At 42.8% G+C, this 24,040-nt stretch overlaps 3 protein-coding genes and 2 long non-coding RNA genes across 4 annotated transcripts in view; 3 read left to right on the top strand and 2 right to left on the bottom strand.

Annotated features, from left to right (window-relative positions):
* The window catches only part of LOC127614337 (fibronectin type III domain-containing protein 3B-like), an 81,242-nt gene extending 63,786 nt beyond the window's left edge, over positions 1-17,456 (top strand). Inside the window, exons 20-27 of the mRNA XM_052085612.1 lie at positions 90-262; positions 437-550; positions 1,659-1,808; positions 2,156-2,436; positions 5,349-5,570; positions 8,860-9,026; positions 9,262-9,389; positions 10,444-17,456. Coding sequence (XP_051941572.1) covers positions 90-262; positions 437-550; positions 1,659-1,808; positions 2,156-2,436; positions 5,349-5,570; positions 8,860-9,026; positions 9,262-9,389; positions 10,444-10,785 — 1,577 coding nt within the window. The 3' untranslated portion in view covers positions 10,786-17,456. The remainder of the gene's footprint in view (positions 1-89; positions 263-436; positions 551-1,658; positions 1,809-2,155; positions 2,437-5,348; positions 5,571-8,859; positions 9,027-9,261; positions 9,390-10,443) is intronic.
* The window catches only part of tnika (TRAF2 and NCK interacting kinase a), a 284,569-nt gene that overhangs the window by 181,209 nt on the left and 79,320 nt on the right, over positions 1-24,040 (top strand).
* Positions 1-24,040, bottom strand: part of LOC127614344 (uncharacterized) — a 232,305-nt gene that overhangs the window by 183,091 nt on the left and 25,174 nt on the right. The gene's annotated exons all lie outside the window — the stretch shown is intronic.
* LOC127614360 (uncharacterized) lies at positions 2,734-3,956 on the top strand. Its single transcript, XR_007966483.1, has 3 exons — positions 2,734-3,296; positions 3,472-3,646; positions 3,822-3,956. It is a non-coding gene; the product is annotated as an uncharacterized LOC127614360 (long non-coding RNA).
* On the bottom strand, positions 18,262-20,457 carry LOC127614317 (growth hormone secretagogue receptor type 1-like). Its single transcript, XM_052085588.1, has 2 exons — positions 19,596-20,457; positions 18,262-18,572 (listed from the first exon to the last, which is right to left on the bottom strand). Exons 1-2 carry the CDS (start codon positions 20,455-20,457, stop codon positions 18,262-18,264), a joined length of 1,173 nt encoding a protein of 390 aa, XP_051941548.1.

Here is a 24,040-nt window from a genome sequence, read left to right as displayed (position 1 = left end):
GTTATTTTCTGAAAGTAGGAATTTTAAACATCGGCATATTTTCAGATCTTTAAAAAAAATAAAATAAAATCTTTTGTGTCATTACACAGAGTCCCCCGCCGCCAATGGTGCAAGCGAGGTGTACATGTTCAGCCTGGAGATGAGCGAGGGCGACGCCCAGCCGGCCCAAGTGTTCCACGGGGCGGAGCTGCAGTGCACCGTGGGTAGTCTGCTGCCCGGCGCCACCTACAGTTTCCGGCTGAGGGCTGCCAATGAGGCTGGGGTGAGCAAAAAAAAAATAGGACCCGATCCGATAAGGATTTATTGATTTATTTTCGGCTGATATTTGGCATAACTGATGAATTGCCTCAATGCAGAATTTCCCGATACAAAAATAAAAGTTCTGGATTGATCAGTTGGGCCGATTTTTATTTTTATTTTATTTTTTCTTTCGTAGTTTGGCGAGTACTCCCAGCCAACGGTGGTCACGACCGCAGCGGGTCCTCCAGGCCAGTGCGGGCCGCCACTTATCACGCTTGCCAGCAACACCAGCGTGTCGCTCAACTGGGAGGTGAGAAGGAAGGAGACGGAATCAGAATTTGTTTTAGTGGCCCCAAACGGGAGGTTGACGAAAATGATTTTGGTTGCCGTGGAAATGGCGGCCGGGAGAGCTTTGGGGATTCTGACTGGAGAAAGGTCGTTGATGTTGATGTTGTTGTTGTTGTCGTCGTCTGTGACTCAACCGCCGCAATCAAGCTTGCTCATCGTTTTAATGGCAGCAATCCGTCTGACATCACAATGCGGTTCCGTCTATTTATGGATGCGGTCGGCTGCGCCCTGTGCAAAGTCACATCATTTTTTTTTTTTTACCCCCCCTTTGAACACCTCCGATTTGAGGTCACAGTTGTCATTTGGAAATAATAATAACGCTAACAAGCAATGAATAATGGTTTGGTTTTGTTTTGTTTTTTTTTTTTACTTCCTGAGGATATTTTTTTTTTGGTCTCAACGCCATTAATTATACTGGCCCTGTGGTATTAATTATATAAATTATTAGTAATATTAATTATATTATTAATTGTATTAATTAATCATTATTTTTATTAATTATATTTTATTCTATAGTAATTATAATTATATATATATATATATATATATTTATATATTTATTAATATAAATATTCATTCATTCATTCATCTTCCAAGCCGCTTGATCCTCATTAGGGTCGCGGGGGTGCTGGAGCCCATCCCAGCCATCTCCGGGCAGTAGGCGGGGGACACCCTGGATCGGTTGCCAGCCAATCGCAGGGCACACATAGACGAACAACCATCCGCGCTCACACTCGCACCTAGGGACAATTTAGAGTGTTCAATCAGCCTGCCACGCATGTTTTTGGAATGTGGGAGGAAACCGGAGCACCCGGAGAAATCCCACGCCGGCCCGGGGAGAACATGCAAACTCCACACAGGGGAGGCCGGAGCTGGAATCGAACCCGGTACCTCTGCACTGTGAAGCCGACGTGCTAACCACTGGACTACCGGGCCGCCCATTTTATTATATATTAATTATAATTATATATATATTTATAAATATAAATATATTATATATATTATATAACGCCTCTTATACCTCAAGTCACATTTTTTCGTGTTGTCTTAAAATGCAATGTGTGCGTCAGAGTCCCGAGGGCTCGGGCAGCGACATCTCGGAGTATCTTCTGGAATGGGGCCGGGAAGACGAGCCCATGGAGTTGATCTACTGCGGCTCGGCCACGCAGTGCGAAGTGTCCGACCTCACGCCCGCCACCAGCTACTGCTGCAGGTTACAGGTGAGCCGGGTTCCAGTTGCAGTCTTTGTTTAGTTTTTTTTTATTTTTGTTTTTTGTTTTTTTTTTGTCTTTTTTTTTTTTTGACTTTTTTTTGGGGGGGTGAATTTTAATTAGGTTTGAGAGCAAGTTAGTTTTTTTTTTTTTGCGGAAAAATGCGTCATTGTAATTGATTTGAGTATTTGTCAAGTGCAAGAGTAAAAAAAAAAAAATATTAAAATTAATGAATTAACAAATTATTATACAATAGAAGTAACTTCGTATTGTATAATAAATCCTTTCATCCCCCAAAAATGATCACGTGTAACTCCCGTGTTGAATTTTGCCTCTTCTTCCACCCCCCCCTTCAGGCTGTCAATCAGGCGGGGTCGGGGCCTCACAGCGAGCAGGTCAGTTTCCAGACACCGGCGACCATTCCCGACGCCATCTCCTCGCTCAGCCTCCTGGACCCGCCGGCCTCGTCGGAGTCGGGACAGTCGCGCGCCACCTGCCTCTTCCTCAAGTGGGAGGAGCCAAACAGCAACGGGGCGGAAATCTCATCGTACATCATCTCTCTGGATGAGCGGACCATCACGGTGGAGCCGGCGACCAGTCACCTGGTCGGCGGCCTGCAGCCCAACAGCGAGTACAGGTACGGCCGACTCGACAACTTGTTCTGATTCTGAATTATTTCGAGTTTTGATGTCTTGGTGATTATCTGATTGGTTCATCAACGGGGGGGGGGGGGGGGGGGGGGGGATACACTTCCATCCTTTTTTGACTTTGTGGCTCATTTCTAGTCATTTCTTTCGTTGTGTCAGTTCTCAAGAAGGACTGATTCAAGGAATGTTCATTTTATGATCGGTACGTCGCCATTCCACGAACTAAATTATTCGTCTTTCTGTCGGCTTGTGTAGCTCGCGGTTATACTTTTTGAGGGTTAGGGGTGGGGGGGGGGAGATAATGTAGGGCTCTGATGTATTTTGCAGTTGAAAAGCATAAATCGAGGAGGTTGGAATCCTTTTTTTTTTTAAATAATCATCGTGTAGTTGAGGACAGCCTGGAAAATTTTCTGCGAAAATTATTTGGGGCCTTTGAATGGATCGTGGAAAAAAAAAACTGCAGTAAATAACCAAGTACTTACCACCTGAATCACACAGTGCTGTTGTTACCTTCTGTAAATTATTCTGTTATTTACCTGTACCAGCGCGTGTGTGTATGTGTGTGAGTGTGTGTGCTGTTTTCCTCCTCCGCTTGTTTTGTTCCCATGTCAGGCTGCTCTCTTGCGTAATGGCACAACGCTGCGCCACGCGCGCCAAAGGAGGCTGTTTAAAGTGGTTAAAGGTTTAGACATGATGTTTAACGTCTTAATTATAATTATTAAATAAAAAAAGAAAAAGGAAGAAAGAAAAAGACGCCAATGGTTCCAAATGACAAAGTGACAGTCTTCGTTGTTGGCTCACTATTTGGCAGGCTCATATTTGCACCGGTTCGTGTTTAAAGTGGTTAAAGGTTTAGACATGATATTTAAAGTCTTAATTATAATTATTAAATAAAAAATTAAAAGATAAAAAGAAAGAGAGAAAAAGACGCCAATGGTTCCAAATGACAAAGTGACAGTCTTCGTTGTTGGCTCACTATTTGGCAGGCTCATATTTGCACCGGTTCGTGTTTAAAGTGCTTAAAGGTTTAGACATGATGTTTAAAGTCTTAATTATAATTATAAAATAAAAAATAAAAAATAAAAAAGGAAGAAAGAAAAAGACGCCAATGGTTCCAAATGACAAAGTGACAGTCTTCGTTGTTGGCTCACTATTTGGCAGGCTCATATTTGCACCGGTTCGTGTTTAAAGTGGTTAAAGGTTTAGACATGATATTTAAAGTCTTAATTATAATTATTAAATAAAAAATTAAAAGATAAAAAGAAAGAGAGAAAAAGACGCCAATGGTTCCAAATGACAAAGTGACAGTCTTCGTTGTTGGCTCACTATTTGGCAGGCTCATATTTGCACCGGTTCGTGTTTAAAGTGCTTAAAGGTTTAGACATGATGTTTAAAGTCTTAATTATAATTATAAAATAAAAAATAAAAAATAAAAAAGGAAGAAAGAAAAAGACGCCAATGGTTCCAAATGACAAAGTGACAGTCTTCGTTGTTGGCTCACTATTTGGCAGGCTCATATTTGTACCGGTTCGTGTTTAAAGTAGTTAAAGGTTTAGACATGATGTTTAAAGTGTTAATTATAATTATTAAATAAAAAATAAAAATAGAAAAAGAAAGAAAGAAAAAGACGCCAATGGTTCCAAATGACAAAGTTTCAATCTTCGTTGTTGGCTCACTATTTGGCAGGCTCAAGTTGGCTCTTCCGCCACTATTCTGTTGAGTTGCTTTTTCAGCAGTCACATTTTGGCAAAAGGGAGATGATTCACATTTATTGATTATAATTAATCAATAAATTATAATTTATTATCGATTTATTATCGATCAAATCCTTTTATTATTTTACTGTATATGATGGGATGAATGTAATTAATAAATGGTAGACTATTGTTTAAAGATGATCACTATGTCTGTCCCATTTTCTTTATTTGTTCCAAATTCATGGCTTATATATTTTTTTATATAAACATCAAGTACCAGATACACATGACTGAATAAGAATGAGAAAAATGATATAAATATCTGCTCACAATTGAGCAGGCACCACAAGGTGATCTGTTCTGTCGCATCCTGTATCGTTCCAACCTCTATCGATCTATTCCTTCCCAGCTCGTGATTTGTATCATTTTTTTTAAAAAGTGAAGGAATTATTGACTTAATAATGATTTTCAGTCCACATTAAAGTCATGAATGACTCAATAACAATGTGTGTTGGCTCACTATTTGGCAAGTTCAAGCCACCACCAGTTTCTTGAATGCATCGGTGAGATCGATAACTCCCTTCTCGTTTATTAGGAGCCACCTTTTCCTGATTGTGAACCATACTCACAAATGAATACTTGATGAACAAAAAAAAATATTTATACAACGTTTTGATCAATGTTATTTTTGAAAACAGTTTGTAAAAAAAAATAAGTTCCTGTTGGTGCACGTGTTGATTCTCATGACCAGATGCTGGTGTTGCAGCTGGGCCGCATGAATTTTAATCAAAGGTCAGTCATGTTAGCCTCCAAATGCCACGTGCGCTCATGAAACACGATGTCTGCCCCCCCCCGTGTTTGTGTGTGTGTGCTGCATAGCTGAAAGTTTCTTGATTTTGTGGATTACTGCCCCGACGTTTGGTTTCTTTCTGTTGTGCTAGGTGTCGGTTTTCGTACATTTAAATCGGCAGAGGAAGCAATTGAATCATTTAGCATGACCGAGAATGCAGTGGCATATTTTTTTTAATTTGATGATTAATTTGGGTATTGCAATCAGTGGCAAGAAACCGGCCAACATATTAAATGTTCCGATCAATCGGTCCGCCGTTCAAAAGCTGAAAAACCGTATTTTTATCAGGCGAGGTCGCAGTTAACACGAAAAACTCCGACTGAAACGTGCCTTTCGTATGACTGCGGCGTTTTAGCGTTCAGATCCAGGCAGTCAACGCCATCGGCTGCGGCCCGTCCAGCCCGCCGTTGCTCGCGAGGACGCGGCCCCTGCCCCCGGCCCCGCCCCCTCTGGAGTGCGCCGCCGCCGGTCCGCAGAGCCTCAAGCTGAAGTGGGGCGAGAACGCCAGCAACCCTCGCTCCTCCCCGATGGCCGACGACGTTTACTACACGCTGCAGATGGAAGACAAAAACCACCGGTGGGTTCCCTGTACCTTATACCTTATACCTTATACACGGATTGTATTCATGGTACACCTAGACGTACGTACTACAAACATATACACACTTATATGGCAATGGTCAGTTTTGTCATTAATATTTAAGATTTACTAAGACCTTGAGAACATATTTGTAAAGTCCTAGTTTTGTCCTTGTTTTAATTATAACGTGATTCTTAATTTAAAAACAGGGCGGCCCGGTAGTCCAGTGGTTAGCACGTCGGCTTCACAGTGCAGAGGTACCGGGTTCGATTCCAGCTCCGGCCTAACCTGTGTGGAGTTTGTGGGTTTTCTCCGGGTCTGCGTGGGTTTTCTCCGGGTGCTCCGGTTTCCTCCCACTTTCCAAAAATATGCATGGCAGGCTGATTGAACACTCTAAATTGTCCCTAGACGGCTGGGATGGGCTCCAGCACCCCCCACTACCCTAGTGAGGATCAAGCGGTACAGAAGATGAATAATTTAAAAACAAACAAAAAACAAAATGAACCCTTTTTCAAAATATTTTTATATTGCAATTTTTTCCCCCCAATTTTCATTTTTAGCCTGAGATTTTAATCGAATTGTTTTCTTTGGTCATGACCGATGACCCCGCCCCCCCACCCCCTCCTCCCTCACCCCCACCACCATTCAAACTCATTTGATTGTACAGGTGTATCTAATAAATTGACCAAGGGCCCGTGTAACCACTTTCCCTCCTCCACCTGCTGCTAATCAATCACACAAACGTCAATACTACACAGAAAGCGTACGAGCAGCTCATTAGAGACCCACGAGTGTGTGTGTTTGTGTGAGTGTGTGTGTGTGTGTGTACACGCGCATGGTGTAACCAAATGTACCATAGCGGAGTCACGTTGAGGCCCTGTGAGGCAGGAGATTAACGTGGCCGCAGATGAGCTCTTTTCTATTAACGCGCCACTTAAAAAAAGCTTGGGCACATGATGCCCGCCTCACTTCCTCTTTTGCTATTTGGTTTAGGTTTTTTTTTCTTTTTTCCCTTATGGGGACGGTGTGTGTGTGAGACATACTCCGTATGCGTATATATATTCATTCATTCATCTTCCGTACCGCTTGATCCTCACTAGGGTCGCGGGGGGTGCTAGAGCCCATCCCAGCCGTCTCCGGGCAGTAGGCGGGGGACACCCTGAATCGGTTGCCAGCCAATTGCAGGACACACAGAAACGAACAACCATTCGCACTCACACTCACACCCAGGGACAATTTAGAGTGTTCAATCAGCCTGCCATGCACATTTTTGGAATGTGGGAGGAAACCGGAGCACCCGGAGAAAAGCCACGCAGGCCCGGGGAGAACATGCAAACTCCACACAGGGAGGCCGGAGCTGGAATCGAACCCGGTACCTCTGCACTGTGAAGCCGACGTGCTAACCACTGGACTACCGGGCCGCCCGCGTATATATATACTGTATATATACCGTATGTGTTTGTATATATATTGTAGCTGTGTTTTTAGAGATATCCTGTGCTTATTTATCTACTTAGTTATCTATTCGTCCCTCTGGCCACTTTCTGACAAATCCTATTTTGTCATTCTCATCAAATAAATTGACCTTGACAGCGGCGAGCATCAAGGCAGCCCAAAAAAAAGCCTTGGTGAAAGTACCTCCAGACATATGGAACGTCGCAGTGCAAATCGCGCAAATGTAATTTTGGTGCTTGGGTGGCCGCGTTTAATCAGCTTCTTTCCGATTGCCTCTCAGCGCCACCTCAGCGCCTCATGCATTTTTTATTCCTCTAATCGCATTTAAAGAAAATCGACTTCCTCTCCGCCAGAGCCAATACAAGAGCAGAAAAATAGCAATCGTTTAGAATAACTGGAATGTTGCTCCTTTCTCAACACAAATCGTCGGCCGCATTGAATATATCATCGCCGTGAATCATCAATGTTCCGATGTTTGCGTTTGAAATGTTATTTTTATAAAAAATGATTTCAGATTACTCTCAAATCATTACAATATTGTTCATTATAAACTCCTTGCCTCGAATCGACAACTGATACGTTGTGGGTGCGCCCGATAAAGTGTCCAGTGAGTGAATTTGTTTTGTTTGTTCTCTCCTCACTTCACTTCAACTCTCATTAGCGGCCTTCAAAATCCAGCGAATTGTATTTTCCTCATTTCCTTGGTTGCTCCATGGCAACGTGAACTAGACTTAAAAGCCTTCCGAGATAAACAACATTCAAATAAATACGTGGACGGACTGAGATTGTGGCGAGCTGAACCCAATATTGTCGATCGGCGTAAAGAAGATAAATCAGATAAACGATAACATCCGGCTGCCGTGCTCCTGTGCCCTCTCCTCTGAGTTTTTGTCGCTCAGTCAGACAAAGTCAGATCAAGGCCTCGTTAAATGCCGACCCCCGATCGAGTTAAGTGTTAATGAAGCCACGCTCAGTGCCGTGATGATGATGGATTGTTATCAGATGAAAGCCGAGAGGCCGCGACTTCCAGGCTAATTTTTAACACCTGACTTGGTGCAACATAATTTGAATGTTGAATCCACCGCCGATATTCCAGCAGGCACGTGCGGTGACGTGTATGACGCACTTGAATAACGCTCAAATTATTTAATCAATGAAATACAGTCAAACCTCGGTTTTCGTCCAGAATCCGTTCCAGAAGGCGGTTAGAAAACCGAAACTTTAAAAAAAACAAAAACAAAAAACAAGTTTATTCAACACGTCTGCTCGTGTAAGGAAAGCGAGAGCAGTCAAATGGTGCATTTAAGTGCACTCAGTTTGTTCGAGAACCGAATTTCGGTCGTAATCCGAGCCATAAAAAAAAATAAACATTTTTGGTCGAGAACAGAGACGTATGAAAACCGAGGTTTGACTGTATATGGAATAAAACATTTTTAAAAAGACACTGCAGCTCAATTAATTAGATTTATTGATGGAACAGAGCCGGAGTGCCACAAGGCTCACTGCCCTCGCCCTTTTTGTTTTGAAAACAATTGTCCCAGACCCCCGACATCACTATGTACCGAAATAACAGTCGTGAAGCTGCAGAGGGGGTCCGAACGAACACTTAGGACGCAATAATGTCCTCAATTTTTGTTCTCTCGGGTGAATAAACGCCCGCTCTACCCTTTGGTCCGATCCCATTAATTGCGGGAAGCTGCAATGGACAATTCAAAATGGGAGACGCATTGCTAAGGACCGGCTAAGAGGGACTTTAACTTTTAGTCTACTTTTTACTCGAACTTGTTCTCTAATTCAACAACTGCCCCCTCCACCCCTCCCACTCTGTCAGGTTCGTGAGCATCTACCGGGGCCCCAGTCACACCTACAAGGTCCAGCGGCTGACCGAGTCCAGCAGCTACACCTTCAGAATACAGGCCATCAGCGACGCCGGCGAGGGCCCCTACTCGGATTGCCAAACATTCTGCACCACCAAATCCGTGCCCCCCGCCCTCAAAGGTAAAGACCGCACTCGGGTTGAACAATTCTAAAAATGCCACGTCACCCCGCACCTCCCCCACCACCACAACCAATATAGCGATTAAAGATGCGATTAATTCCCCCTCGCACCCCACCTAATTTTCAAACAAGCAAAAAAATTCTACTGCATGCTGATTTGAATTCGATGAATACACAAGCGCCTGCATGCACACAAGAACCCAATTAATTTTTTTATTCATTGGTCATGTGACAGCTCCCAAGGTGCACCAGCTGGAAGGGAACGCGTGCGAAATCACGTGGGAGTCCATCCCGCCGATGAGAGGGGACCCCGTGAGCTACGTGCTGCAGGTGCTGGTGGGCCGCGAGTCGGAATACAAGCAGGTACACACACACACACACACACACACACACATTCCGAGTCAAAACCAGCTCATTTTTATATCAATTTTTTGAAGCCCCACACAGCCGGATTTTGTGACGTCCTCAGATGTCACAAAATCCACGTCTTAAAGGAAAGTAGTAATTTTTTTTTGTTTGGTTCAGTCCATCGTCGCCATACTAGTCGTTCATTTGTTGATCTTCCGCTTTGAGTTGCAAAAACCTTGCGGACAATCGACTAAAAACAACACCGGGCGTTTTTGTGGATTGTTTGGAAGGGCCGTGTATGATTCTCCGGGTGTTCTCACGGGATACAAAATCACACACACACACGTGGGTCAAATGCGGGGAGGATTGGATTGGTTCATTCTTATTCTTGGCAAGCCTGTAATTAAAAAAATAATAAAATTTAATGTCGGGCGGCCCGCTAGTCCAGTGGTTAGCACGTCGGCTTCACAGTGCAGAGGTACCGGGTTCGATTCCAGCTCCGGCCTCCCTGTGTGGAGTTTGCATGTTCTCCCCGGGCCTGCGTGGGTTTTCTCCGGGTGCTCCGGTTTCCTCCCACATTCCAAAAACATGCGTGGCAGGCTGATTGGACGCTCTAAATTGTCCCTAGGTGTGAGTGTGAGTGCGAATGGTTGTTCGTCTCTGTGTGCCCTGCGATTGGCTGGCAACCGATTCAGGGTGTCCCCCGCCTACTGCCCGAAGACGGCTGGGATGGGCTCCGGCACCCCCCGCGACCCAAGTGAGGATCAAGCGGCTCGGAAGATGAATGAATGAATGAATTTTAATGTCCTCAGGGAGTAGCATAACATGAACTGTGTACTGATGAGCAACACACACAGAAAATGAAAACAGCAGAAATGTACTGTTAAAGATTTTGGCCGCGAATTTTGACCCGGTTCAGGGTGGGGGGACACCCTGAACCGGTTGCCAGGCAATCAAAAATAATTCGCAAACTGTCAGACTGCGCAAGGTGGTGGTTCAACTTCCACCCAATGATGCGTTTGCGAGGTCAGCATCCCCCGTTGAGGAAATCTCCGGTCTTGTGCGACAGGTTTTCAAGGGCGAGGAGGCGGCCTTCCAGATCTCGGGCTTGCAGGGCAACACGGACTACCGCTTCCGCGTGGGCGCCTGCCGCCGCTGCCAGGACTCGTGCCAGGAACTGTGCGGTCCGCTCAGCCCCTCGTCCCACTTCACGCCGCGGCGCCAGGAGGCCTCGGGACCCGGCGGGATGGCGGGGGGCGGAGCCTGCGCCCCTTGCGCCGGCCCCGGCCGCGGGGGGGCGGCGGCGGGCCTGATGTCCAGCGACGAGCGCTTCGCCGCTCTCATCATGTGCGCCTTCGCCGGCCTCTCCTTCCTCATCGCCTGCTTTCTGCAGTACTTCTTCATGAAGTGAGGGAATCTCTTTTTTATTATTTTGATTTTTTTTTTACAACAGGATAGAAAGAGAAGGCGAAACCCAAGAGAAACTTTTTTTATAACAGATCGTCAAGAAAAAAAACACTTGAGACGCTCTTCTTCTTCTTCTCCTCAAGGCTTCCATTTCAGTGCGTTTTCTTTTTGTAGCCGAGCTGTACCTCCGCGCCGAGGGCGAGAAAATTCATCCACAAGCCTTAAAATAGCCGCGAGCAGTCGCTCAAGACTGACTTGCATATTTTTTTTATTTTTTTGTTTTTTTTTTTTTCATATTTGATTAGAGGACGTGTATATTTCCTGGTTCATTGCCTTAATTAGATGTCTTTTTATTGACATTTTTTTTTTTAATTGCTGCAGTCTTTATCCACTCAGCCATATTCTAATGTAAGCATTCAAAGCTTTAGCCGCGCATATTGGTTGACACACACACACACACACACACACACACACTTTTTTGTGCGTGGACTAATGACTCAACCGATGCCACGCGTGCAGCCGCTCCGCTTTCTTTACGCTCGCCAAAGTGATACAATCCACGTGTGATGTACGATGCTGCTATCCTTTGATTTGTTTTTTTTTGTTTGTTTCTTTAGAATGGAAAGCCAGTTATCTAATATAAGTATGAAATAGAAATATATATATATACAGAGAGAGCGAGCGAGAGAGAGAGAGTTAGAAATACACACACATATCCAATATCCACGATCGCGTCGAAAGTGACGGCGTCGGCAGGTGGGACGGGCTGATTCGGGATCAGATCGCAAGCCAATCGGAGCATTAAACTGGATTGGGGATTTCACGCAGACATCCTGCAAAATAATACCGCTTTTGCCTTTTACAGGGAATTTGCACCCCCCCACCACAACCACCCCCATGGGACTCAGGATGTGTTCATACGTGATCTGAACACATCACATCTAAAAGTCAATTTTGCTGCGTCTCGAACCGCATTTCAAACGGTGACACGGCATTCTGACATTTACATGCGTCAGACACGACTGTCACCGTTTTTTACAGCACCTCTGTAAAACATTTTTCCTATTCCACTTTCACCCCACTGTGAAATTCCTGGCAGTGTGAAAGACTTTCACACGGAGATTGTGCAAAAATCGGCACATCGGAGTCGTAACAGATGACCTTGCATTTATTCGCTTTTTGCCTTCCACACGGGACTCGGTGAAGAAAATTCCCCGGGGGGGCGGAATTGCCACGTCACAGCAAAACATTGGCCTTTGCCATCCGCCACAGACCCCATTGAAGAAAATTCCCTGGTTTTTAAGCAGTAATCTGAAAGGGCCTTTCACACAGAGAACCTGCAAAATTCCCACATCAGAGCCAAAAGATCCGACTTTGCCTTTCACACCAAACCCAGCGAAGGCAGGATATCGTCACAACTTTCACAGACACAATGTCTGATGACAAAAGTCCTCGGAAAATGACCAAATCATCGCAGTCACTTAACAGGACGGGCGAAATCAAGTCCCGCTTTTATCGGCATTCCCAAACACACGGGGGCGACATCCCGCCTGCATTTCGGTTCTGTTACTACCTCCAAAGGCGGAAAAACCGCCGGATGAACGGCATCGGTCCCGCCTTTGTGGCATTCCCTTTATGAGGGCAACCTGGCGAGAAAAAATGGTCCGGGTCGACGTGAAATGTTCAAACTCGACGCATCCCGCTTGTTTACGGCATAGAGTGGTGCAAAGGGGTATCGTCGTTGTGTAAAAAAATGAAAGCCCGTCCCCCCACCGTTGTGCCTCTTCTTTTTAAGGAATCCACCTGTCTTTTTTAATTTTTAATTTTATTTTTTTTAATCCCACCTCTCCTCCAACGAACGATACACAGGGCATTCTGAACACCATCCCTCTAATAATCACAAAGCCAAGGTACACGGCCCATAGAGGTCACCCTGACCCGTATGAAATGGAGTCCGCACATATGAGGGCTGTAACGTACATCAGGGAAATCCGAAAAAAAAAAAACAATTGTTTAAAAAAAAAACCAAACGATCCATTAACCCTCCTGTTAGGTTGTTTTCTCAGGAACAACAACAATGTTCCCGGGTCAGTTTGACCCCCCGGCTACGCTTCCTGATAAAAACGCCTGCCAGTAAACATTTTTAACTGCTTTCCTTGCACATATTTCAAAACGAAGCTTTGTAAAGTTTCGTTGGAATGAAATGCGGCTTGGAGATCTTTAACCTTACAATGGGTCGATTTGACCCGGGCTAGGTTTCATGTTCTAAATGTGTTGTGATCCCGAATTACAGCTCTTTATGAGCAGTTAGCGATACAAATATGTCCAACTGAACCATTTCAATCGGCTATCGAGGAAAAGTTTCATTGAGACTAGCTCATAAACTATGAAATAGGTCAATTTGACCCAGGCTGTTTATTTTCCAAACGCATTCTGATAAACATTGGTCACTATTTTATTTAAATATGTCAAAGAAAATAATAATCATGTCTTTTAATGTGACGTTTCATAGCAAAAAAAAACTTTTAAAAACCACCCAAAATGTTTTTGTAGCTCTACAACTTTAACATGGGTCAACTTGACCCAGCCGATGTTAAATGTTCTTAAAGCATTCTCCTGAATCTTAGAATTTGTTGAAAATATGTCAATTGAAAATCAATCTGAACAATTTGTAGTGCTTCAACTTTTAAATGGGTCAATTTGACCCAGCAATGCTTGATGCTCGAAAAGCATTCCAAGAAACTTTTTTGGTTGATAATGTCAAAGTGAATCATTCCCATTGTCTCTTACTGAGAAGTGGCGTTGCAGAAAAACTTTTTCCACCCTGAATTGGGCATATTTGACCCGCAATGTTGAGTAGTCCAACCATACGTACAGCACATTTGACAATAAAGTTGTATTCAATTCAATAACTTGTAAACCATTCTCATTCCACATACCGTATGTCAAAATTAACCATTTTTATACACTGTTGATATGAAATTTCATAGCGAATTAAAACAAAATATTTGCGGTTTATTTTTCCGTCACATGGGTCATTTTGACCCAAACTATGCTCCGTTTTCCAAAAACATTGTTGGAGCTCAGTCGCTGATGCCGAGTTGTATAGCGAAAAGCTGGTGTTTGGTTTGGAGTGGGTCACTTTGACCCCCCCAACATAACAGGAGGGTTAAAAAGACTGCCCCCCCCCCCCACACCCCACTCTCACCCTTCTCATCTTCCTCTCCACTTTTTGCGTCTCGGTCCTCTTCGGATGCCGTGCCTTGACAGCATCTTGCGTGGTTAACTCGCTCCGATAATTTTTTTTAATTTTTTTTTTTTTTTTTTTTTTTGCCAAAGTTGATGGGAACATGATGGTAATTTTTTTTTTGTAGTTTTCCTTTATTTATACTATATATTTGCATACAGTACTTTACAATGCCAATTACAGTGCAATCTTCATTTATTTATTGTTTAAAAAAAGATTCAGAGATGAGTGTAGTTATATACTAATTTTTTTTTCCTTTCCTTTTCCTCGTAGCATGTTTTTGGGGTGTTAGAATGATATTTTTGTTTGTTTTGTTTTCGTTGTCGTTTTTTTTTTTTTTTTTTTTTTTAAGGCCAGCATTCCTTCTCTCTCAGTAACCCTTCAAGTATTTTCTTACAGTTGTTGGGATCCCGCAGTTATAAAACCTGTAACCAAATACATTATGTACTGTTCTGTCTGGGTGGGGGGGTGGGGGGGGGTGTTTTTTGTTTTTAAAAAAAAATTTCATCTCTTGTATGGGCCGTGCTCGGCTGAGTCGTCATCTGTTCATGCTTCTTGAAACATGTAGCAAAGACAAATGTGCCTGCCTTTGGCTTCTTTCATTTTTTTTTCTGTTGGGGAGGGGGGGCGGGGAGGGATTAGAATGAATCTTCTTCTGATATTTGATTTTATTTTTTTGCCAAAGGGCAGGCGTTACTCTGTTCTGACCAAGGGTTCTGTGATATTCTTCTGTAACGACACAGCAGCATGACTATTATTTTTTTATGATTGTTATTGTTACTATTACTCTGATGAAAAGGACAAAAAAAAAAAAGCAACGTTAACTCGATCTGTGATTTATGCTTATTTTCAATATTATCATTCGTTTGTTTTTTTTTAAGCAAAATGTGCCTTTGTCGATAGATGTCCCCCCCCCACCCTCCCCCTCCTAAAGAGAAGAGGAGGACAATCTTGTACCAGTAGAGACCAACGAAGGCGGGGTGGGGCAAAGAGGAAATAAAAAAAAAAGGCTCCAAACAATCACACAAGCGACGAGCGCAGGCAGGCAAATTTCTTGACGAGTTTTTGCTCGGCGTAGCGAGTAGTAATGAGTGTTTTGTATCCAGTATTTTTATTTTTTTTTTTGATATAAGATGATATACAGTACAGAGATATGGATAGAGCTATAGAGGTGATAAGTACATTTACGACTAACCTAAGTTGAAGCACTTTTTTATATCACCGCGAGCATTCGTAGTCTTGATGGGCGGGGCTTTTACAGTATATTGATCCAAAACACTACTGCCAGGCTGTTCACGTTCGTCGCTCGCGTGTTATTTTATTCATTTTTGTTGTTGTTGTTGTTGCGTGTTTTGTTGTGTCACGTAAGGCAAACTGTGCGTGGGGAGGGGGGTGGGGGCATCAGAAGGGATTTTAGGCAGTCAGATTAAAAAATTCGGAATCAACCTCGAACGGGATTTTAGCTTTACAGGCGAACTTGATTTGACACTCTAGAAACTTTTTTTTTTTTTTTGGGACAACTTGCTGTTTTCTGAATGGCCCATTTCACCATATGTTTTTTTCCAAGACAATGTGCAATGTCTACGCCTTTCTGTGAGTCTTCCAGTCTTATCTTGCATCCTGCTGATTACCAAGGATGTCCAGACGTGTCCTTCCAAAAGACTGCGTGCCCAAAAATTCATGGCCGACTTTGTTTACCGGTAATTAATTTTTTTTTCATGCTATTAATATTTTTTTTTGTTTGCTTACAACCTTTTTGACAATGACACGCGCTACTTACTTAATGCAACAAATGACATTTAAAGGGAAGTTAAATCGTGAAATTAATGTTATGTGAAGATAATGTTCATAATTTCTCAAGAATAACACAAGAAATGGCTTTTTGTCAATGTCTGGATTTTTTTAATGTAAATTTTTTGTAATACTTATTTTGGTGGGATAGAGTCCATCAAGTTTTTGAGATATTTTCACTTTTAATTTTGACGTTAATGTGTTGCTGAATTTAACCCTTAATTCAGAAATATTATGAAATATATTACCATATTACATTAAATAGGAAACAAAAACAAGGTCAAATTCGGAATCGGGGCCAAACGTTTCGACAACAAAAAAAAATTGCGCTTTAATCATGAAAACTTGTTGACCATCATTATCAAGTGAACAAGAAAGGAAACAAGGGAGTCATATCAACACGCAGCTTCGGATTTTACAACATTCAGAGGAAATCACAATGCCCCCCCCCCCCTCCATGAGCAATTTTCAGAATTTACCCATGGGCTACTAGCACCAATTTGGTTGTACACTCGATATATGTACTTTAAATATATTAATATGCATTCATTGAAAAAAAAAATTACAAATCGGACTGGATTTTGGGGTGGCCATTGCCCCTGTGACTAGAATAGCGCCGCCCCTGTAAGCGAGCAACAGCACAATCTGGTCTTCAGCTTGCGAACCAAAATTATCCCAACCTGTGTATTTTATCGAGTCGTTACGATTCGAAATTTTGCTGGTATGTGATCAGTGAAAAACTATTTCCAAGTAGCGGATGAAAAGTGGACGGCAAGCCGTAAGTCAGTCCGGCCCTTCAAGAACAGCAAGTTGTGTTTTGAAGCATTTCAAAATTGACAGAAGTGTCAAATGAAGTTCACCCGTAAAGGTTTTGAGTGCGTTCTCGGTTCATCCTAAAATTTCACACGATATTCTTTTCCTTTTTGTTCGGCAAGTTAGTCCCCTCATTTTTTTGTTTGTTTTAAATTGCGAACCCAACATGTGACACAGCAGGTGTCCTGTCCTTAAACGGTCCTTTTTGTGTGGCAGGTTACTCACCTATTACATTACAGATATATTTTTTATTATTATTATATACATATATTTTTTTTAATTCCATTTAAGAAACATGATTTGTCCATGCAGCACCTAAACCATCCTCCTCACCCTACAAACACACACACACACACGCCTGTGCCTTTTGATCTTTTTTTTTTTTTTTTTTTTTTAATTTTGTATGTTGTTGTTTTTTTGGGGGGGTGGATTTGTTTGTTTTTTGCAGCGACCAGAGATTTTTTATTAGTTTTTTTCCAGACTGAGCAATTGGCCACAGGGTGCAGAAACACACAAAAGTGAAAATGAATCAAAACTTGTTTTTTTTTTTTACCTCACGGTTTTAAGAGTGAACATTCCAGGTTGTCATGGTCTACGAATTTGATTTTTTTTTTTTTTAAAAGAGAAATTCATGCATTTCTTCTTGTATTGTAAATGTTAGACAATTTCATATGCATTATATAAAAAGAAACTGCCATATCAATTTTAATGTATAGATTTTTTTGCAAATACTACCCTATGTATGTAAGACGTAACTGTATCGGTAGCGTATATATAATATATTTATGCCCAATAAATGTTTAATTTTTTTTTCCTTTTTCTGACATGGATTGAGAGTGTTTATTTCGGTGTCTGTTATGTTCTGCTTGCAGCGGGGCCAAGTTGGGACAGCGACTCGCGATACGGTACGTATCCGATACGTATCCGATGATACGGCACAATTATCTTCTTCAACGTCATATTTCAAGAGATTTTATTTGAATGTGCTTTTACCCTTTCAACGTAAACAACATTCAATCAAATGAAATTCATGTCCAGACACCTTTAATGTCACTGCAAAGCATCTATTTACAACAAGAAGGCAAAAATTTTGTTGCCGCATGTAACAAGGCAATGTGGAATGTATGTTAATGGCCCACAACAACATTCGAGACAACCTGCACAAAATTCTGCCTTTGCAAAGATAACAATGCACGTTTTTTTTGGGGGGGGGGGGTCATAAATAAATACAAAATGTCTCTTTTGGTCACGTTATAGTACACCTGAGATGGGAACGTCAACATCATTCAAGACAAAGATATTTTTATACTTACAAAAAAAAAAAACTTTTTTTTTTTTAAGCCCATGACTTTGCGAAGCTAATGCCTTTAAAAACAGCCTGAAATGTTGATTTCAAAACACGGACGTGATACTATTACGCAGCTTGTTGACATTTTTTCAGGGGAACCTCGAAAGACGTCAGGGGCAGTTGTAATTCAGAGATGTGATGTCTGCCCGGCAACAGGTGACATCACATTACCAGGATTGTAAAATCCAAATTTGAGGTCTGCCCGGCAACAGGTGACATCACATTACCAGGATTGTAAAATCCAAATTTGAGGTCCGCTCGAGCGTAAGCGCACGGTGGCTTTAGAAGCTGACGCTGGATTCCATCCAGCCGTCCGCCACGGCCTTGAGTGCGCTGGCGGTGCGTGTCCGAGGTAGCTGCTGTCCGGCCAGGCCGAAGAGGCGCGCCGCCGCCCCGCGGTACTTCCAGGACATGGTGTTGTAGAGGATGGGGTTGATGGCGGCGCTCAGGTAGAAAAGAACCACCGACAGCAAGCTGCAATGCTCGGATAGGGCGGACAAGAGCGGGGACGGCGCGTCCAACGAGCGGAACTGCAGGTAGCGGCACACGTGGAAGGGCAGCCAGCACAGGACGAAGGCCAGAACCACCACCACTGGAGAGAGCGAGAAGAGAGAACAGACACGTTTCCATTTTTATTGTAGCGTCATGAAGAAAATGTTCAAAACAAGATTAAAAAAAAAACACGGGCGGGCGGTCAGGTACAGTATGCCTCGTTAACTTTGGATACGATCATATTGAAATTAACAAGGTGAGGTTTAAGATTCGGTGATGAGTGTTTGGGAGAGAACAAAATATATAATATAATATATTAATAATATAATATATATATAATAAAATATAATATATATAATAAAAATATGAATATAAAATATTATATAATAAATATAAAAATAAATTATTATATTTATAAAATTAATAAATAAAAGTATAAATAATATATTTATTATATAATAAAATATAATATATATAATAAAAATATGAATATAAAATATTATAAATATAAATATTAAATTATTATGTTTATACAATTAATAAATAAAATTATAAATAATATATTTTATATTTATTATATTTTTTTATAAAAAAATATTTGGAAATTAATTAGAGTGGTACGTCTACTTATGAAATTCATTGGTTCCGGAAGAAAATTCTGAACTGGAAAATTTTGTAAGCCAAGACGCATTTTCCATGTAAATGGCCTAATCCGTTCCAAGCCCCCCTAAAATTCAGATGTTTGATGAAGCATAAAAATGAACAGTTGCACGTTACAATGAGATTATTGCGCAATAAATGAGCGTTGTGCATCATGTAAAAAAACAATTTAACTTTTGACCGCTTCCTCATTTTTTGCTGCCCTCTTTCGTTCATGTTTTTTTTTTTCTCAGAAGTGGTTTTTGCCTTTTGTCAAGAACTGATCCAAGGACCTGCGCTTTCAAAAATCCTTCGAAAACGTCCGAGGCAAAAATCCATATCGTGATTTTTGCCTGCCCGACTGGTCAAGATTTTTTTTCTGAAACGATCGGACTACCTAACGGTTTGTTTTCTCATCCGATTGCTGGTGTTTAGTTCCCACGTTCCTCCACCCTGCGGCGGATCAAGCGTGCGTCAAACCCACCCAGCATCTTGACGGTCTGCCTGTTGCACCTGTCGCGGTGCGCCGCGCACGAGCTGATATTGGTCTCCCGATGCCTCCGCCGCAGGCGGCGGCCGATGAGGCTGTAGAGCACCGTGAGGCAGAAGACGGGCATGAAGAAGAAGACGGAGCTCAGCCACACCATGGCGCCCATCAGGCCCGACTCCACGGCGTAGCGCGTCATCTTGCACTCCCGCGTGTCCCCGTACTCCCCCCCGCCGCCCTCCTCCTCCACCTCCTCCTCGTCCATCCGAAGAGTGCCGTTGGCGTCCAATCCCGGGCGGTCCCGCTCCACGCCCACCAGGACGAAAACGGGCCCGGCGCTCAGCAGGGCCACGCACCACAGCAGCAGGATGAGCGCGCGCACTCGCCGCTTGGTCACCAGAGCCTTGGCCCGCAGCGGGAAGCAGATGGCCACGTAGCGCTCCACCGACAGCGCCGTGATGCTCAGGATGGTCGAGTAGGTGCTCGACTCGGACACGAACTGGAAGAGCTTGCAGAGGGCGTCGCCCAGACGCCACGGCCGGTAGCGCCACATGCGGTAGAGGTCGGGCGGCATGCACAGGAAGATGAGCAGGTCCGACACGGCCATGCTGCAGAGGTACAGGTTGGTGGTGGTGCGCATGTCGCGGTATTTGCCCACCACCAGGATGGTCAGGACGTTGCCGGCCACGCCCACCACGGAGAGCAGCGTGCACGCCGCCGTGATGAACGTCAGCAGGGGCAGGCTGTAGTAGTTGAGAGGGGGAAGGTCCAAGTCGCGGTTCGCGGGGGTGGCGTTACGGCTCGAGTCCCAGCTGCAGTTTAGGGGGAGGCACGAGGACGGGTCGGGCCCCGCCGGCATCCTGATTCATCGGTCGAGGGGTCTCGGCGAAAGGCCCATCGGACTGTTTTTGGGCGGATGTCAAACCAAATCCAACCAGCTATGAAAGTCCCCCGAATAAATTCCGGAAACCTCATAAATCACATTTCCAGATAATCATCAGAAACGATCATAAGAAGAAGAATTGGCATCCATCTATTCCTATTATGAAATTGTTTTGCTCGTCAACAGTCTTAATATTGTTAAAAAGAAAGAAAAAAAACTTCCAGTTCGCAGAAAAGCTTAAAAATCAAGCAGAAAAAAATATTACTTCTCCCCCCCCCCCCCCAATTGACATCAACTGGGCGTAAAACCAAACTCACGACACACCAAACCGAGATATCACCCAATTATGAGACCGCTTTTGCTCTTCAATAGCACGATTTTAAACCAAACGCCTCAGCCTATTCTTTTAACGTTAAAAAAAAACAACAACAACAATCCAATCGTGCGGGAAATCAAACTCCAGAACCTGTCAACCGAGCGGCAGCCGTGCGTAAAACCAAAGATTTGAAGCACCGCCGCTCACAGAGAATGTGGGAAGTCCATTTAGAGAACTTCCAAATTCGCGTTTTACTAAAACGTACATTCCGGGTGTTTCCAATCCGAGTTTGGTGGTTTAATAATCCGCCTAAAATGCACCACGGCTGAAAAATCGGACAATTTCAAAGTTTAAAAAAAAAAAAGCCACAAATGGCTTTCAGTAATCAATCCCCCTTCTTCTAAAAAAAATAATAAAAAAAAAAAAAAGACTCGTAGAGGAAAAACGTGTCCGTGAGTGTTCCAAAAAGTCACCCAAACACAGCAACAGCCAACGTGAAAACAAACACGATGCGGGGGAAAAGAGGAGACACTTGGATCCGAGCCACGAGTATGACGTAGGAACGACGCATCGTTAGCATGTAGCAAGTAGCATGCGTCGGAAATCAACACGGGGGGCGACGATGAATGAATTCTTCTTGCGGTGTTTTCGCTCTGCGCGTTTGGAGGCAAGTGCAACAAAACCACAACAATCCGAGTGAGCGTGTGTGGAGCCGCAAGGTGAGGGAGGGGGGGGGGGGGGGGGGCGGGGCGAGATTGATGACGAAGACGGCGCGGCGACGCAACCTACAGGCCAGTCTGCGCATTGATCGATAAAAGCCATTTTGTTTACTCGTCAGACGTCAGTCCTCCAGGCCCACTATCTTGGATGTTTTAGTTTGTTTGTTTTGTTTATTGAACATAAAACATATACAGTAATAATTTGACAGAAAATAAGGTAGATAAAAAAAGTAAAAAGAAAGAAATCAGTCTTCATTCAACACAGTTATTATGTTCAAGGGAGTAGGATGAAGTAAAAAACTCATCTAGTCCTACCCCGTTATGTGTTTATATCTACTAAATCATTTTTATATCAATCAGAAAAGAAAAAGTAAGAAGTCTCCATTAAGGCTCATACTTTACCCTTAACCGTGATATTTTTACACCTTTTGGTTTGTATCGGGATTATATACATCCTCACCCTGGCACTCTTGTGTCAATTTTCTCTTGTATTCATAATGGATATTTCAATACCTTTCTCTATTTATCAACTTAGTTCTGATTTATCATTATATTTAATGTTTAGAATTTATCATTTTAACTCTGATTGATGTAGGTGTCCCCGTCCCCTCTTCCAATACACCAAATTCAAGTGATCAGGATCATTATCAGGCTCCAGAGGGAGGGGCGGGGGGGGGTCGAAAATGCGCAAAATAGCAGCCCTTGGGGACCGCAGTTTGACACCTGAGCTTCACTGGATGTTTGATTCGGAACAACCTATACCAGAAGCGTCAAACTCATTTTTTTTGTCGTGGGCCACATTTTAGGTACCGTTTCCCTCGGAGGGCCGTTATGACTGAAACGAAATCAAATAAGTCAATAATAATGTTTTTACAACTATTGTTTAAGTTACTGTGATGAGGGGTTTTGGTGACAGGAAAATGCTGATAATATGTTTCTTATTTATTGTATATGAGAATTTTAGCAAGCATCATGTAAGTCGACATGCTTGATTTCCTTCCGCGGGCCACATAAAATGACGTGGCGGGCCACATCTGGCCCCCGAGCCTTGAGTTTGACCCCGGTGACCTATACGGTGTCCCTGAAATGTGAAACCAGTCACTGAACACAACGGCAAATTTAAGAAACGCAAAACCATGAAAAAAAAGTAATCATAATAGCAAATGAAAACACGTAAATCCTAAAAGCTAAACAAAGCAATAAAAATCGAAACACATTTGCTGACGCGTTTACTTTTTGTTCTTTTGTCATGCTATTTATGAATTCACAGTCGTCGAATTGAATTTACATTCGTTGGCAGTCGACGTGCCAACGTCTTTCCAAATTAGCATCCTATGAAGCGTGGCCGCTTATTTGCATACACAGTACACACAGGTGAATAATTTGGTGTCTACACACACTTCCTCTTCCATCAACACAATACTGAACTCTATTCTACGGTATTCCTTCAGCCATTTTAAGAAGTGGTAAATCCCATCGCCTTAGCTAGAGGGAGGATACACCTTTTAATGTCGGATGGGCTCCTCATCATGCCTTAAGTATATATTGTTATCACTGTGGCCTTTGCACTGTTTACTAGTGGGCGTATAATATTTCTTTATGGGCCGCAGATTGGTGATGCACGACAAGCAGGAAAGTCAGACGTGACACGAGGAGGGCAGTCGTCATTATTATTTTTTTTAAAGAAGCCTTTTCGTCATATATTAAGGTACGTGGATTTCCATAATGTTCTGTATCGAGTTTGTGTGAGTGTGTCGTGTTGAGTAAGAATCAACTGTCTTGTCATGTAACTTTTATATCCACACATTGATACCTTTTGAAAATATACATTTGAAGCTGTGCATACATTTGTATTCAATACTCTTTTATTCCTTGGGGTGGATATAGTGGGGGGGGGCAGGATATAGTGGAAATTGTTTTATCTGTATTGTTGCTGGAAGGCTGTGGATTGTCGGTTAAAGTTTAAGTTGGCACGAAGTAGGCCAACGTGTAGTGTCGTGCAGTACATAGCGTTGTCCACACGGTGGGGTAAGAGAAACAAAAATAAGAGGATTTCATTCGACGCGCCAGATCAAAAGGGCGTCGAATATTTTTAGAATGAATTTTGTAATAGTAGTGAGGGTTGTTTCGAATATTTTGTCCCTCTCCTACGAGCAGTTGTGATGTTTTATGAGGAGAAAGTATTTTTGAGGGAATACTCAAGTGATCCCCAAATAATTATTAATAATAAAATACAGTGATTGCAGTGACTTCCTTTTCTGGGGATAAAAGTTTGTCTTTATTATTATCATTATTATTAATATTTGATACATAGGTCAGGAAAATAACTAATAAGCATAGGCTCATCAATAAGTTCATGTAGGAATACGGCAAAATCTGACATATAATAACCACAGACACCGAAATGTAGACTTTGTGGACAAAACAGACAAGAATTGAGGATGACGTCATAAAAGCGAGGCCAGTCTTCTGGTTTCGCTTTGACTCCTCCCAATTCCTCGGCATTTGACTCCCCCCCGTGGTG

Source organism: Hippocampus zosterae, chromosome 14 (assembly GCF_025434085.1).
Source record: "Hippocampus zosterae strain Florida chromosome 14, ASM2543408v3, whole genome shotgun sequence".
NCBI lineage: Eukaryota > Metazoa > Chordata > Actinopteri > Syngnathiformes > Syngnathidae > Hippocampus > Hippocampus zosterae.
This window is presented reverse-complemented; position numbering and strand designations above follow the sequence as displayed.